Source organism: Heteronotia binoei, chromosome 21, assembly GCF_032191835.1.
Source record: "Heteronotia binoei isolate CCM8104 ecotype False Entrance Well chromosome 21, APGP_CSIRO_Hbin_v1, whole genome shotgun sequence".
Taxonomy (NCBI): domain Eukaryota; kingdom Metazoa; phylum Chordata; class Lepidosauria; order Squamata; family Gekkonidae; genus Heteronotia; species Heteronotia binoei.
This window is the reverse complement of record NC_083243.1, coordinates 144,866,448-144,882,302: the sequence shown is the minus strand read 5'-3', so window position 1 is coordinate 144,882,302 and position 15,855 is coordinate 144,866,448. Positions and strand designations below refer to the sequence as shown.

At 39.4% G+C, this 15,855-nt stretch overlaps 1 protein-coding gene across 3 annotated transcripts in view; it reads right to left on the bottom strand.

Annotated features, from left to right (window-relative positions):
• Nucleotides 1–15,855, bottom strand: part of NRIP3 (nuclear receptor interacting protein 3) — a 56,715-nt gene that overhangs the window by 26,929 nt on the left and 13,931 nt on the right. For all 3 annotated transcript variants that reach the window (XM_060263152.1, XM_060263151.1, XM_060263153.1), the window contains exons 2-3: nucleotides 13,356–13,535; nucleotides 3,932–4,014 (exon numbers count right to left, since the gene is read on the bottom strand). In XM_060263152.1, the coding sequence (XP_060119135.1) occupies nucleotides 3,932–4,014; nucleotides 13,356–13,535 (263 nt within the window). The remainder of the gene's footprint in view (nucleotides 1–3,931; nucleotides 4,015–13,355; nucleotides 13,536–15,855) is intronic.

Sequence of the window (15,855 nt, the reverse complement as noted above, 5' to 3'; positions counted from 1 at the left end):
ATATAAGCTAACCAGTATAAATAATTAGCAAAGATATCAATCATTACCTTTATACCCAACAATATGAGTTTTAACAAGCTAATTTTAGTCAGCAAGACACCAAATAATGCAACTTTCCAAGGAGTTTGCCAGTGGATCTTGTGCTTTTAACTGCAGATTGATTTGCAGGAATTAACTGATGAAACTTTTTATGGTCTGGAGTTCAATGTCATCACATGCCAACAGCGGCCAATCCCATGATTGTTAAAGGCACAGCAACATGGGTCAGCTCAAAAGAGGGTACTCCTCCTACTAGTAATTGATTTATCAACAGTCTGGGGCAAGAAAGATAATTTATGAAAAGTAGTCCAAAAAGCAATTCACTTATGTACACCGGGGAAATACAGAAAAGACTCCAAGAAGTAAATTAATAGCTCTTCAGTCACAGGTCCCCACCCTCACCCCACACATATAGGCAGTGTCTACACCCAGAAAAGTTTCTTTTTGAAGCCTCCTTCAAAGATAGTCTGAAGCCTTAGGGAAATAAATTTTTGTCCTTAGGAAGGACTCAAAACAAGGTAGGGTTGCTGGCTACTGTAATCTGCATGACTGACCATTGCTCAAAATTGAACCAAAAAGAAGTGCAGTCAGAAGGGCTGCCAGATCTGGGTTGGGAAACACCTCCAAAGTGACCATTTTCTTAAGGGGAACTGATCTCAGTTATCTGGAGATAGGTTGTAAAGGCAGAAGATCTACAGGTCCCACCTGGAGGTTGGCAAACCTAGCAGGAATCCTATCCGTTAATAGCAACCAGTAAATTAAGCTTCTGTTTTCATGCCACCTTGAGCTTTGGAAGAGCAAGGTTGATGTTGTTCAGTTGAAAAGATAGCACACCCTTGTGTAATCTGCTGAATGTAGCCTCATTTCAGAACAGAGTTGCCATATTCAGTTGGCTCTTTTATCTTTAAAGCTGTGAAAACAGGTATGACCTGTAGGCTGTAATAAAGATGGACTGAGTGACTATGAAACAGGTAGAAATTCAGCAGGTCAGTCCTGTGACAGCCTGAAAAGCATGGCCTGTAAAGTCTGTCACTGAGCTTATAGGGTTGCTAATCCCCAGGTGGGGGCAGGGGATTCCCCGTTTTGGAGGCCCTCCCCTCACTTCAGAGTCATCAGAAAGTGGGGGGGGGCAGGAGGGAAATGTCTGCTGGGTACTCCATTATTATTTATTCCCTATGAAGATCGATTCCCATAGGGTATAATGGAGAATTGATCTGCAGGTATCTGGGGCTCTGGGGAGGCTGTTATTTGAGGTAGAGGCACCAAATTCTCAGCATAGCATCCAGTGCCTCTCCTCAAAACACCCTCCAAGTCTCAAAAAAATTGGACCAGGGGGTCCAAGTTTTATGAGCCCCAAAAGAAGATGCCCCTATCCTTCATTTCCAATGGAGGGAAGGCATTTAAAAGGTGTGCGGTCCCTTTAAATGTGATGGACAGAACTCCCTTTGGAGTTCAGTTATGCTTGTCACAATCTTGGTCCTGGATCTACCCCAATGCCTCCTGGCTCCACCCCCAAAGTCTCCTGGCTCTGCCCCCAAAGTCCCCAGATATTTCTTGAATTGGGCTCGGTGACCCTATTGAACTATCAAAGCACACAAATCTGCCTAGCAGCCAGAAATATGCTTAAAGGTTCTTGGCAGTGGGGGGGGTGCTGTTTCAATGCAGGACTGCAAAATGCTTTAGACCATAAACCATTAAATGCATAATTATGACTTGTCTGTGAAACAAGCATATAAATTGCTCAGCAGTGATTTGATCATTAGCAGGTGCAGCTCTCTCCAGTTACTGAAAGCTATAGTAATGTATACAAAAGTCATTATAGATTTCTGCAAGAAGGTGCCATTTATTTACTCAGCAGTATGTGGAAGTACTTAGGCAGAAAAGTTGTGATTGTATAACCATAGTGAAACATTCCTATCATTGCCATGTTTCCAGACTGAAAACGCCCCCAAGCTATTTCAGAAAGGCGATCAAAGCCACGGGCAGAAAGTAACAAATCATTATGCAGCAGGACTGTCTGTATTAGGGTTCACAGTATTCCTTCCAGATATAAGGTTTGTCAAACCAAAATGCCATTAACTTAAAACAAACCTAGAGAGAGGCTCCCCCCCCCCCTTGATTATTTATTACAGAATGTTGGGGAAAGACTGAAAGAGTGATTTATTATTTGTAATATACTCTGGTAAACTTTTACAAAATAATTTCGAATCCTGAAAAACTTTTATGCAAGGCAATAGTGGAACAAAAGAAACATGTGTGCATCCTATTAAAATGATGCTCCTCATATGGAAGGAAAGGTCTCCTGTGCGAGCACCAGTCGTTTCTGACTCTGGGGTGCTGTTGCTTTCGCAACGTTTTCACGGCAGACTTTTTACGGGGTGGTTTGTCATTGCCTTCCCCAGTCATCTACACTTTCTCCCCAGCAAGCTGGGTACTCATTTTACCGACCTCGGAAGGATGGAAGGCTGAGTCAACCTCGAGCCGGCTACCTGAAAACCCAGCTTCCGCCGGGGAGTGAACTCAGGTCGTGAGCAGAGCTTAGGACTGCAGTACTGCAGCTTTAACACTCTGCGCCACGGGGCTCGTATGGAACTTATCCACAAATAGAGCTAATATTATTTCTAACCCTTTTCTATTTCTTTCACTAAGTTTATGGCATAAATATAGAGAGTTCCTTGTCCCAGGAGTCTCGCCAGCGACTTCATTTTTAGGGCATTCCAGGCATTCTCCATAGCCTAAACAACACTGTGTCCCTTCCTGCCGGGAACCAATGTTGCCCTAAAATTATATTCTCAATGGTATTTAACACCGCTCCAAATGCATTATGCCAAACATAAATCTAATTTTGAGTGTTGGAAAGGCTGTAATGTAAAAGGCACGTTTCTCCATTGCTGGTGGGAGCGCCCTAAGGTTAATGGCTTTTGGAAAAAAATCATACCTCTCATAGAAGCAATGACCAATACTAAAGTCTCTTTCAATCCTAAATCTATTCTATTAAATGACTGGCCTGCACAAGATATTTCTGGTAATAAAAGGGAACTCATTGCTCTTCTTTTAAATTATTACTGGCCCATTTATGGAAATCCAAATCTGTATCCAATGTGCACCAATGGTTTTCAAAGATTTGGGATTTAGCTGTTATGGATAAACTTGCATCTGGTTTACTGCAAATAGATTCCTCAAAACCTAACAATTTTTTGGAAAAATGGTACTGCTTTTTTTGAGCATGTCCAATCTAATAACAGTGCTTCATCTTCGCTACCACAGAAATACTTAGACTGCCTTCTAATGACAATTGTGCTTTGCTAATAGCTTATAATATAATTTTCTTGTAACCGGGTAGATATGTTATATGTTCTTTTCATTGTTTATTATTTTTATATCTTTGAAGTATATACCTCTAAATTTGATTTTTATGTCTTATACTGTATCAAACCGCAAGTATTGACATTTGTTTTATGGTTTAATAAAAATTTTCTTGAAAATTAAAATAAACAAATAAAAATAAAATGATGTTGCTCTCATAATCCATTCAGCTCTCTGTCTCCAGGCTTTTGTATAACAGACTGAGCCCAAGAAACAGACAGGAAAAATGCTATAATACTACCCAGCAAATCCCACCCAGGTACTGGCATAAAATTAAACACTGAGAATCAGTTTCTAAGACTAGAGACATTGAAAATATATTATTTATTCCACATTCCTTTGCTTTTAGTAAGTTTTCATCTGAGATCCCAATCTAAAACTAGGGTATTGTTCTCAAAAGCAATTACTTAACAGCTCAAAAGAATAAGAACTTAAGTTTGGCTCTGAGACAGGAAAGTGTTCTTGGAAAACACCAGTGTTTTTGACCCACTTTAATCAGTGGCAGTCTTCAAATAGTGTTACTTACCCTAGTCGCTCCAAACATGCAGATGATATGATGTTACTCTGACATCCAGTATCAATCACTACCTGCAGCTCCTTCCCAGAACACTGTAGAGGGAAATCAAGCACTTGAAAAAATCAGTAGAAAGGTGAACAAGCCCTTCATTCTAACACGCATTCACGAACACAAAGCACTAGTCTCCCTGTAAGGTGTCTTGAGCCCTGTTTCTATCATCACTGGAAGGCGGGTTTTTCAAGATGCCGCCAGTGCTTTTGGTAGTTTACCAAGCAAACAGATACACAGTATCAGGACCGGATCTACATGTTTTTTGAGGGGGAGGGCAAAATTAAAAAATTACACCCTCTTATGGGCCATTCTATCTTATGGTCCCATAGAATACAATGGACTCCATACCCAATTTGGCACCCCCCTCCGTCGGCATCCAGGGCAAGCACCCCCCTCTGCCCGCCCCCAGCGATGCAGTTCTGCACAGTTCATTCACTTTCAGAGTTCCAGCAACTAGGATGTGATTTGGGCATTCCACTGACTTTACCTCTAACCTTATTAGCCTCCACACAATTGGAATACATCTTGAGGAGAATATGTGGTCTGACCTAAGTATCCATGGGAACAAATACAGCTATGAAGAAGCAAGCCCCACAGTAAGTGCATTAACAACGTAATGCTGAAGATTTAATACAAGTATATTGTGCCAGTGTTTGTGGAAGGCCAAATCTCACTACACATTCAGTCAACAATCAGGTTGCATCACATGTAGGAAACTTTAACTGTGTGAACCAGCCCCTAGCTTATTGGTTGGTGTACCTTACCATATGTGTATACCTGGCCTGCACTGCTTGCACCCACCAGGCCAAATGCAACCCATCAGTCATGAACCATAAACTGGCAGAGGCTTAATAACAGTCCCAGAAGGCAGCAAAAACACAAGTTATGGTGATTCAGAAAAGCCCAGGAAGCATAGCCCTTACATCTGCTGGGAGTGCTCATTTGACACGTACTTCCATTATAACAGAGCTAGATTCAAGTCCAGTAGCACCTCCATCATAGGCTAGGCTTGCCAATCCCCAGGTCCCAGCAGGGGATCCCATGGTTTTGCAAGCTCCTTCCTGTCCCCAGTCAGCTGGCCAGTAGGGGGAAGCTCAGCCCCCACAGCCACCACCTGCCTTTCCACTTTAGAACTAGAGGAACCTTGGAAAGGCTTGCTTTCTGGATAGTGTGTCTGTGCCTTTAAATCTAAGATTTAACCAGGCTGAATGGGGGCAAGTGAGCTGGTAGAACAAGATGGCTGCTCCCAGTTACTTGTGAAGCAGTCCAGACCCTCCGTTTGTTTCACAATCCTTTTAGAATATGTTTGCATAGTAAAGGAGGAACTAGAACCTTTGCTTTCCCCGAGTTAGTCTAATTGAACTTGGAACTCCAGCAACTCGTGAGTAAATTGCCCCAGTGAGACCACATAAGTGTGGGATTGCAGACTGTTTATTTTGGCCTCTCTCTCTCTCGTCCTGTTCACACAGCGTGTTGAGTCCGTGTTAAACTGACCCGGTTCTGTTCCAAATATCTTTGTTCCTGATATTGTCCATCAGACTGCCATACTGCAATTCGAATCACTCCAACATCTTTTGCCATCTTTTGCCATCCACGTTATGGCACCATGCAGTTTTTTTCCCTCCACCATTAGGCAGATAAGAGCATAATACACATGTGGACATTATGTGCATATGCTCACATTATGCACACACGCACATATGTGCATGCGCATAGGTAAAAACATTATGTGGTTATGCAGTTATGCACATATCGCTAAGTAGTAAAAAAAATGGCGACCATAAACTGGATGTCTGAGGCTCCGTTTGCTCTGGGACAGCCTTCAGACATCCAGAAGTTGGTTAATATCACAGCAGAACTATCCAGACAGAGAAAACTACAAGGTGAAACTGGACAACTCAAAAAACACCACAAAGGAGCAGATAACAAAATAATCCGGTTTGGAGAAGGATTGGAGGGGGGCGACAATGATTGACTACCGGGAGGCAGATGTTGCTGTCTGATCAGCCACTTTTAATCCGGTAGGAAACAGCAGCGACAACTGATTAAACAGTGCGTCTGAACAGGCCCTCTGTGTGTTTGTGTGTGTGAGAGAGAGAGAGAGAGAGTGTGTGTGTGTGTGTTAGGGTTGCCAATCCCCAGGTGGGGGCAGGGGATCCCCTGGTTTGGAGGCCCTCCCCTGCTTCAGAGTCGTCAGAAATGGGGGGGAGAAAATGTCTGTTGGGCACTCCATTATTCCTTTTAAAGATCAATTCCCATAGGGAAGAATGGAGAACTGATCTGTGTTTATCTGGGAGGGCTGTTATTTGAGGTAGAGGCACCAAATTTTCCGTATTGCATCTGGTACCTCGCCTCAAAACACCCTCCAAGTTTCAAAAGGATTGGACCAGGGGGTCCAATTTTATGAGCCTCAAAAGAAGGTGCCCTTTTCATTCATTATTTCCAATGGAGGGAAGACATTTAAAAGGTGTGAAGTCCCTTTAAGTGTGATAGCCAGAACTCTCTTTGGAGTTCAATTATGCTTGTCACAACCTTGCTCCTGGCTCCACCCCCAAAGTCCCCAGATATTTTTTGAATTGGGCTTGGTAACCCTACAATTAGGGTTGCCAGTCCCCAGGTGGGAAAGAAGATTTGGGCGAGTATGTGCTATGTTACGGTATTTTTGCTGTTCAAATGGAGTTGGAATGTTTTTTACTATCAAGTCTTTTTCTATAACAGCATGAAGCCATGAGATGTCAAATTCTATATTAATATTTGGCTGATGAAGGTTTGAAAACCGAAACTGGTACCAACTCTTTCCTTCTTTAGATCGATATTTTTAATTTGACTTTAAGAAGAAGGCTTGCTTGAAAACTGATAACTATAGGACTTACAGCAAATGGGAATTTTTCCTTCCAGCTTTGTCATGGACTATTATATGTTGTATATGGTACTTTTGTCAATATAACCTCTTGTATAGTGCTACACAGTTTGACTAGTTTTTTCTTATCATTGTGTAACTGTGGTTCCTCATTGTTGTAATCCCCAGGGATCCCCTGGTTTGGGGACCCTCCCCCCTCTTCATGGTGATCAGAAAGCGGTGGGGGGGGGGATTTATTTATTTATTTTATGACTTCTATCCCGCCCTTCCCAACAAGTGGCTCAGGGCGGCTTACAACACAGGAATCTAACATAAATAGGCATTAAACATAGAGCATTTAAATTGAAACATTAAACCATTTAAAACATTGAACCATTTAAAACATTTAAACCATTGGGGGCAGCAGACATCCAGTATAACTACGCTCAGTTTCTTGTACCAGCTAGTCATAGGCCAGCCGGAAGAGGGTTGTCTTACAGGCCCTGCGGAACTGGGCGAGGTCTGCTAGGCACTCCATTATTTCCTATGGAGACTGAGGCCAGTGCCCAGGCCAGTGCCCAGGCTCTCTGTCGTTTCTTCTATAATAAGGGAAATCAATTTGTGCCGGCTGCTCTGAAAGTTTTTAAGGCCAAAACATGTGCACAACTACTATATGGTATGCCATTATGGATTGGTGCATTTGATTATTCCTTGGAACGCATCCAAGCCAAATTTCTTCGTAAAATTTTGGGAATGCCATGTTGCGTGCCTTATGCAGCCCTTTGCCTAGAATCGGGGCAGGTCCCACTTGAAACTAGGGCATGGCTCTTAACTGTTAAATATTGGTTGCGAATACACTATAACTTCGATCCTTCCAGTCTTATCTTTCAAATGCTCTCAGAATCTAGTTACTCTAATTGGCTAGACTCCATCGAGAAAAAGATTAGCACTGTTGGTTTATCTTTAGAGTCATTATCCATGCTCTCACAAATGGAGGCATTTCGTATGATTAAAACCAGAATTCTGGATATTGAATTACAAAATCTCCACAGCGCTGCTAATAAAACTTGTTCTCCCGTGAGTCTAGAGTTTTCGTTTGATGTTGGCCATATGGCTTCCTATCTTTATTCTTTGCAAAGTCCTCAACAGCGTAGGGCCTTTTCATTGGCAAGATTTGATGTTATGCCATCAGCAGTTTTATATGGCAGATATCATAACATACCCTACCCGGCCAGACTATGTCCATGTAAGTCTGGATCTATTGAAACCATTTCACATATTCTCCTGTATTGTCCTTTTTATCTAAGTATTCGTGGTCGATTTTTGGATCCTATTCTTTTAAATAAGATGGGTCTGGCTGATTCAGGTAAGATCCAGTTTCTTTTGAAGGATGTTATTCCTGACATAACTGTAAACACTGCCTTATTTCTGTACTGGGCCAAAATGATTCGTCAAGACAAGGAACAGTCTTGTTGTCCCATTTAACTGTGATCTTATGTAAATGTATTTTAATCCTGATGTCCAGCATTTTAACCTATCTTCTGTTTTTCAACCCATTGTTCTTTTAACCTGTTTTTACATGCCATTAAAGGTTGATTGATTGATTGATTTCCATAGGGTATAATGGAGAATTGATCTTCAGTTATCTGGGGCTCTGGGGAAGCTATTTTTTTAGGTAGAAGCACCAAATTTTCAGCATAGCATCCAGTGCCTCTCCTCAAAACACCCTCCAAGTCTCAAAAAAATTGGACCAGGGGGTCCAAGTTTTATGAGCCCCCCAAAAAAGATGCCCCTATCCTTCATTTCCAATGGAGAGAAGGCATTTAAAAGGTGTGTGGCCCTTTAAATGTGATGGCAAAACTCCCTTTGGAGTTCAATTATGCTTGTCACAATCTTGGTCCTGGATCCACCCCAATGCCTCCTGGCTCCACCCCCAAAGTCTCCTGGCTCTACCCCCAAAGTCCCCAGATATTTCTTGAATTGGACTTGGCAACCCTATTGAACTATCAATTTTAAAAAGTTTTATTAGTTTCAGAAAAAGTAAGGGTGAGGGATAGGGGGAATAGAGAGCACAATACATTTTAACCTTCTGCATAAAAATACTTTCAAAGAATACAACCTTACATCTACAATACTTTCTTTACATAAATTGTCCCATATTATTATCTCTAAGCTAAACATCATCAACAATTAAAAATTTTATATTATAAATATTTTGGTTAAGTTATCTATTAGTTTTGACAATTCCAGTAAAGGCAATTTTGTAATATAAAATACAGGGGAAAAGGGAGAAATAAGTTCACACCAGAGATTTTAAGAATCTTGAGTGTCTAACCTTAGATCTCCCAACCAACAGCTGGGATAGAAAGTCCAGCTCTGCTGTGTCCAGAATTTTTCCCACCAAATCCATTTTCGTGGGAATTTCCTGAGATTTCCATCTCTGCGCCAAGAGAATCCTGGCTGCTATGTTGAGATGTGCCAACATATGTCTCATTTCTTTGGAATAGTCCTCAGGAAATATATTCAATAAAAATAGTTTTGGTTTGAATTGGATCTGTGTCTTCATAATCTTCTGTAGTATTTCGTGTACTCTTCATAATCTTCTGTAGTATTTTCCAATAACCCTTCACCGTCTCACATGTCCACCACATATGATAAAAAGAACCAACCTGTTTAGTGCATTTCCAACATTTGTTAGACATATTAGTACAATCTTACACAATTTCTGTAGGGTCAAGTACCATCTATAAAACATCTTGTACAAATTTTCTTTAAATATTACTGACCTAGTTAATTTAACACTGAACTTCCACAGTCTCTCCCATTCTTCTAATATTATTATATCCAAAATTTTTCACCCATTGAACCATACAATCTTTTACAATTTCTTCTTGTGTCTTCATCTGAAGTAGATATGCATATAATTTGGAGATTAGCTTTTCCTGTGGACCCAAAAACATTTTATCGAATAAGTGTTGTTCTGTATTGAAACCTGTCATCTTGTCTTTGGCATACCTAGATTCAACTTTCATTCTCAACCACCAGTTCATTTTGATGTCCATATTTTCCAACTCTTCTCTGGTTTTCAATTGATTATCTTTTCCCAACAGGTCATCGTACCTATAATTCTGATTTGGTTTTAGAAGATTTGGATGAGTAAATGCTTCTACTGGAGAGACCCATCTTGGAATTTTTTTATAAATTCTGATTTTTAGCCATGACCACATGTGATACAAGGATTTTCAAAACCAATGGTTCTTAAAATAGGAATGGCCTTCAAGTCTTTGATACCATAGATACGCATGCCACCCTATAGTGAGATCATGTCCCTCTAACAACAATTGTCTCTTATCATTCAATAGTATCCAGTCTCTTACCCACAAAAGCACAGAAGCTTTGTAATACAATTGCCAGTCTGGAAGGCCCATACCTGCTCTTAATTTAGAGTCTTGCAATGTCTTTAGTTTGATTCTAGGTTTTTTGCCTTGCCAAGCATATTTAGAGACCATCTTGTTCAGTTCTTGAAAAAATCCACTATTTAAAAATACTGGAATAGTTTGAAACAAGAATAATAGCCTTGGAAGGATATTCATCTTTATTGTTTTGTGGTAATTAATCTTCAATCCTGCCCAGTAGCCAAATTGTTTAATCTTGTTTATAAGACAGTCTATTGGTTGCTCTAGTATAGAGACTAGGTCATCTGCAAAGGCTCTGAGTTTATATTGTTCATCTTTTATCACAGCTCCCTTTATACTTGTATCTTCCCTTATTTGGTTATTCGGTACCTCTAGAGATAAGATAAAAAGTAGAGGTGACAATGGACAGCCTTGTCTTGTACCTTTTTGAATATTAATTGCATCTGTTAGTTCGACGTTCACTGTCACTCTTGCACTTTGAGCAGAGTATATTGCTTCTACTGCTCTCAAAACGTTTTCACCACATTCCATACCTCTCAATTGCTGTAGCATAAATTGCCAACGAACATTATCAAAGGCCTTCTCAGCATCCAAACAAATTAGAGTCAATTGTTTCTCTGGATGAGTTTCATAATATTCCAAGATATTACAAACTGGTCTGACATTATCTTTCAAATATCTTCTAGGAAGGAACCCTGCTTGGTCATAATGTATTGTAGACTGTAAGACTTTCTTCAAACGTGCCAATATTGCAGCGAAAATTTTATAATCCACATTTAAAAGGGAGATTGGATGATAGTTTTTAATATCTTTCAGATCAGTATCTTCTTTTGGAATCAAAGATATTGTAGCTTCTTGCCATGAAACTGGTATTTGAATCTTTTCAATAGTAATAATTGGCTTAAATGGTAATAATAAAGACTCCTCATAGGCTGTGTAGAATTCTGCAGGCAATCCATCTGGACCCGGGGTTTAGCCATTCTTTTGAGATGCCATTGCGACTCCAAGATCTCTTATTGTTATTGGTTCATTTAATTTTTTTTATTTTTCTGTAAATTTATTGATATTATTTGGGTTGATATATTCTTCTAAATATATTTTATGAGCTTGCTTATTTTCATATAATTTTTTACAGAACTGTTCCATGATTTGACATATCTCTTGCTTTTGAGTTTTCTCTTTATTATTCTCATATTTCAGTGTCGTAATTATTCTTTTGGCCTTTTCTTTTCTCATCCTGTAAGCCAACCACCTTCCAGGCTTGTTGGCATGTTCAAAAATATTTTGTCTAGCAAACCTCAACTTAATCTCCATCTCCTCCATAAGAATCAAGTTCAATTGGTGTTGCATTTCTTTCACCTTTTTTTGAAATTCATGTTTTGTCGGTTGTTTTTTAAGATTCTTTTCAGCTTCTCCGGCTTGTGACATTAGATTTTGAAAATTTTCAGTTCTTTCTTTTTCTTGATACTATATCTAATTGCAAGGCGCCTATAAGCTACTTGCATCTTTACATCTTGTGTTATTTTCTGTTTAAAAAAAAGATTCCATTTACACCTTAGATTTTTTAAGAAAGTCTTTATCTTTCAAAATTGAGATATTTAGCCTCCATGATCTTCTCATTCATGTACCTTTGAGCTTTATCATTACAGGACTATGGTCTGAAATAACTCTTGTTCGAATTTCTGTCTCAACTAGATCTTTGATCATGCTTGCAGAAAGCCAACACATATCAATTCTTGACCAAGTTTGGTGGCTAGAAGAATAGTAGGTGAAGTCTTTAGAGTTAGGATATCTTGTTCTCCTTACATCAACCAAATCCAGTTCTTCTGCTAATTTCCAAAAACTTATTGGCAATTGAGGACTTTTACTTTTAGTCTGTTTGTGCATTTTTTTATCCAGTTGTCTGTCAGAGACTGCATTGAAATCTCCTATTAGACAATATTCTACATACTCCAAGTTTCACAATTTAAGATGCAAATCTTGAAAAAAATTCTCTTGTTGATCATTTGGGGCATAGATATTTGCAAGTAAAAAAATTTTATCCACTGTAATTTCCACTAATTTTTCCATCTTCAGAAGCATACTGCAATTGTGGGTTAAATTTGTCTTTAATATATATTGCCACTCCCTTTTCTTCTTGTTCATGTCTGTTGCTGTAAATAAATTACCAAGTTTTTTATTTTTCAAAAGATGTTGCTCTTTAGTTAAAATAAGAGTTTCTTGTAAGGAAATTATATCCATTTCCATTTTTATCAAATATCTAAAAGTCTTCCTCCTTTTGACAGGAGAGTGAAGTCCATTCACATTAATTGAAACTATTGAGACCATTATGGGTTTTGCTTATCATTATCTTTCTTATCTTTTTTGGATTGCTGCCTTGTGTGGTATCTCCGTGGTTCATTTGGATTCTCTTCACCAGAACTTTCTTCCTCATCATCATCCTTCTTTTCCTTGCCTTCTTTTTCCTTCACTCTGTCCAGAAAATTCTGACCTATTGAACTATCAAAGCACACAAATCTGCCCAGCAGCCAGAAATATGCTTAAAGGTTCTTGGCTGCAGTGGGCGGGGGGGGGGGGGGGTCTATTTCAATGCAGGACTGTAGAATGCTTTAGAGGATAAGCCATTAAATGCATCATTAAGACATAATTAGGACTTAAAGCCATTTAAAAGGTATGTGGTCCCTTTAAATGTAATGGCCAGAACTCCCTTTGGAGTTCAATTACGCTCGTCACAACCTTGCTCCTGGCTCCACCCTCAAAGTCTCCTAGTTCCACCCCAAAAATCTCCTGGCTCCACCCCCCAAATTCCCAGATATTTCTTGAATTGCAACCCTATCATAGGGGGATATCTGACTAGGAATTACTGAATACTTTGTGATTGGCAGCCATTTTGTAACCACCCCCATTATCCTTCTTCATCAAGAAAGGCTTAGCAGGGTTGAGGACCCTTGATATAGATGGTTACACAGGAATACACACATCATAATAAATAAGTCAGTGTTTAAAAGGCCACAGTGCTTCTCATTTTCCAAGCACTGAAACTCCTACCATTTAGGGGACAGTGACCAGAGCTCACATTGTAATGGAAAGCCAACTACAATGTCAGATGCAGACCAACGATGCATACCTGGCAGCATACCAGAATGAGATCTTCTTGTTCTGTTTTCTTGGGATTATCCAGCTTCATTTGATTTAGTTTATTTGTCTGCACTGAAAGGTCATTCTTCTGAGAGGATGACCCTCGGCTGTGCCGCAACCTTGACATGTTTGTCTCCATCAAGCGTCTCTGCAGGATGTTGTGTGGTTGCTTTAAAAAAAGGGGGGGGGGGATAAGTGTCAGTTAATCAAAACCAAACTGTTCTGCTAGACAGTTTGCAATCTCAAAGCCCCAGTCATTAAAAGAATTTGTGCCAAGCAAAAATTACATTGAGATTTATGGTGCTAGTGGACCAACAGATCAATATCTGCACATTATATTGCTTTATATAGAAAGAGAGCACAGAAACAAGAAGGACCCCCTTTATATCTGCAAATTGATCCACAGTCCTGTGAAGCCAGCATGCATAGCATTTTAGCTACTTTGTGCAACTGCTCCAGAGGGACAGTCATGTTTAATTTCACTGGAAAAAATCTAATGGGAGTTTTGTGGCACCTTAAATACTAATAAAATTTTATTCCAGCATAAACTTTCATAGACAAAAACCCATGGGGCTCTATATTTATAGTGAAATAAAACAAAAAGATACACAAGGCTCCTTTTTTTTTGTTCAGCTGTGACTCATTTCATATTTCTGTTTTGCTCTTGCCAAAATACTTTAATGCCAGCAACTTTCATTTGCAGAGGATCTTTGGCATTCAGCCAATGATCTGGTTTTATGATAGGTGACCATTACAGAATAAAGCAAGTCAATTAATTTGTTGACAGAGGGAGGAAGGCAGTTCCTTTCAATAATTACCATACAGAAGAAAAAACTGATCGAGTCCATCTTCTCCCCGCCCCCTCCACCTCATGCACCACATTTGTCAAAACTTTCTCTTTCATACAAAGGTACAGGAACTTTGTTCTATTATCTACTTCCAGAAGAGGGCAAGAACCACAAAGATTGCCCTGAACTCCTTCAAGAAAGGGCAAAATAACAATACAATACTTTAGACAGCTAGATGCCTTGGATGCATGGTACAATTAGAAAAAAAGTGTTACAGCAAATTTGCCAAAGGTAGGCAGATTTGAGTCAACTACCTGTATGGGAGAATCTTTCATGAATCTGGTACATTGCATTGACTTCTACAATGCAAAAAAATTTGTGATGTAAATGTAATAAATAAGAAGTCACTGTAAAACAAATGTACCTTAATTTGTATTCACTCAGGGCTGGCATCCTGCTCCTAAACACATTCCATTAAAAGTTTAATCTCATTAACTTCATGCAAAATTTCCTGCTAGAGTTGTAATCCTAAACATGCTTACAAGGAAACGTTCCATTGAGCCCAGTAGCCTATTGTCAACTGAAGTTCAGCAGCACATTTTTATAATAGTGAATAAGATTATTTCTGAACAAAGCCTTTTGAAGGTGGCACCTTGCAAAAGGGTGAGATTGGTCCATTTATGAACATTCTCAGCAGTGGTTCCCACCTGGTAGAATGGCCTGCTTGAGGTCAAGAATCCTCCCACACTCATTCCACAGAATGTGCAAGATAGAACTGTTCAGGACAATCTTACTAGGGAGAGAGACTGTTTAATGTCTGTGAAGCTGAGTCAGGTTTCATTAATTTGTTCCTAGTACATATTAGTGTTTAATGCATGTTCACCACCCTTGCAACTCAGCTCTGGTTTTGGTACATTCTCTGACTTTATAACCCAGATTTATTCACTGTTAGCTGTATGTTTGTTTGGCATTGTTTTAAATTATGTAATTCACCTTCAGCCTCAGCAACAGAGGTGAACTATAAATGAATTGAAACAATAAATAAAACTCAGAAATCTCCCTCCCCCATCTTTATATGTGCTCCAAGTGTGTTCTATTCCACAAAAAGCTTATGCTAAAACAAAAACCTGTTGTTCTTTATAGAACCACAAGTCTCCCGTGTAACTGCAGATGAAAGGTCCTGTGTGGATAATAAAAGATCAAAGGAAACACAGATTCCTAACTTTCCAATACAGTGGTGGAAAGTAAAGTGTGGGGAATCCTGGGATTGTTGCCGAACATCTTCCTTTTTAATGGATCTGGTTGCCTGTTCATAGTGGATGGATTGTAGCTCCTGACTCTAATCCTATTTTCTCTGAAGTAACTCCATCTGATCGCAATGGGAGTTTATCCCCCATAAGCATAACATTTCATTCCAAAGCACAATTAGTTTGCACTATGTTGTTCTTAACTGGATGATATTGGTTTTCAAATAAATGTGTAATAATCCTAATCTCAATATTTCTCAATAACTATGTTATGGAATGGGCAGCTGGTCCATTTCCATGCCATAAAGAGAAACAATTTCAATTTCACATTGCTTTTCCTAAGTAAACTTCTCTTTTCACTTATTTGATAATACAAAGTACCAAATATTAGTAAGAAATTAACCAAAGAGCAAAACAGCCAGTCCCTGTCCCAAACATTCCACCTACAGATTCT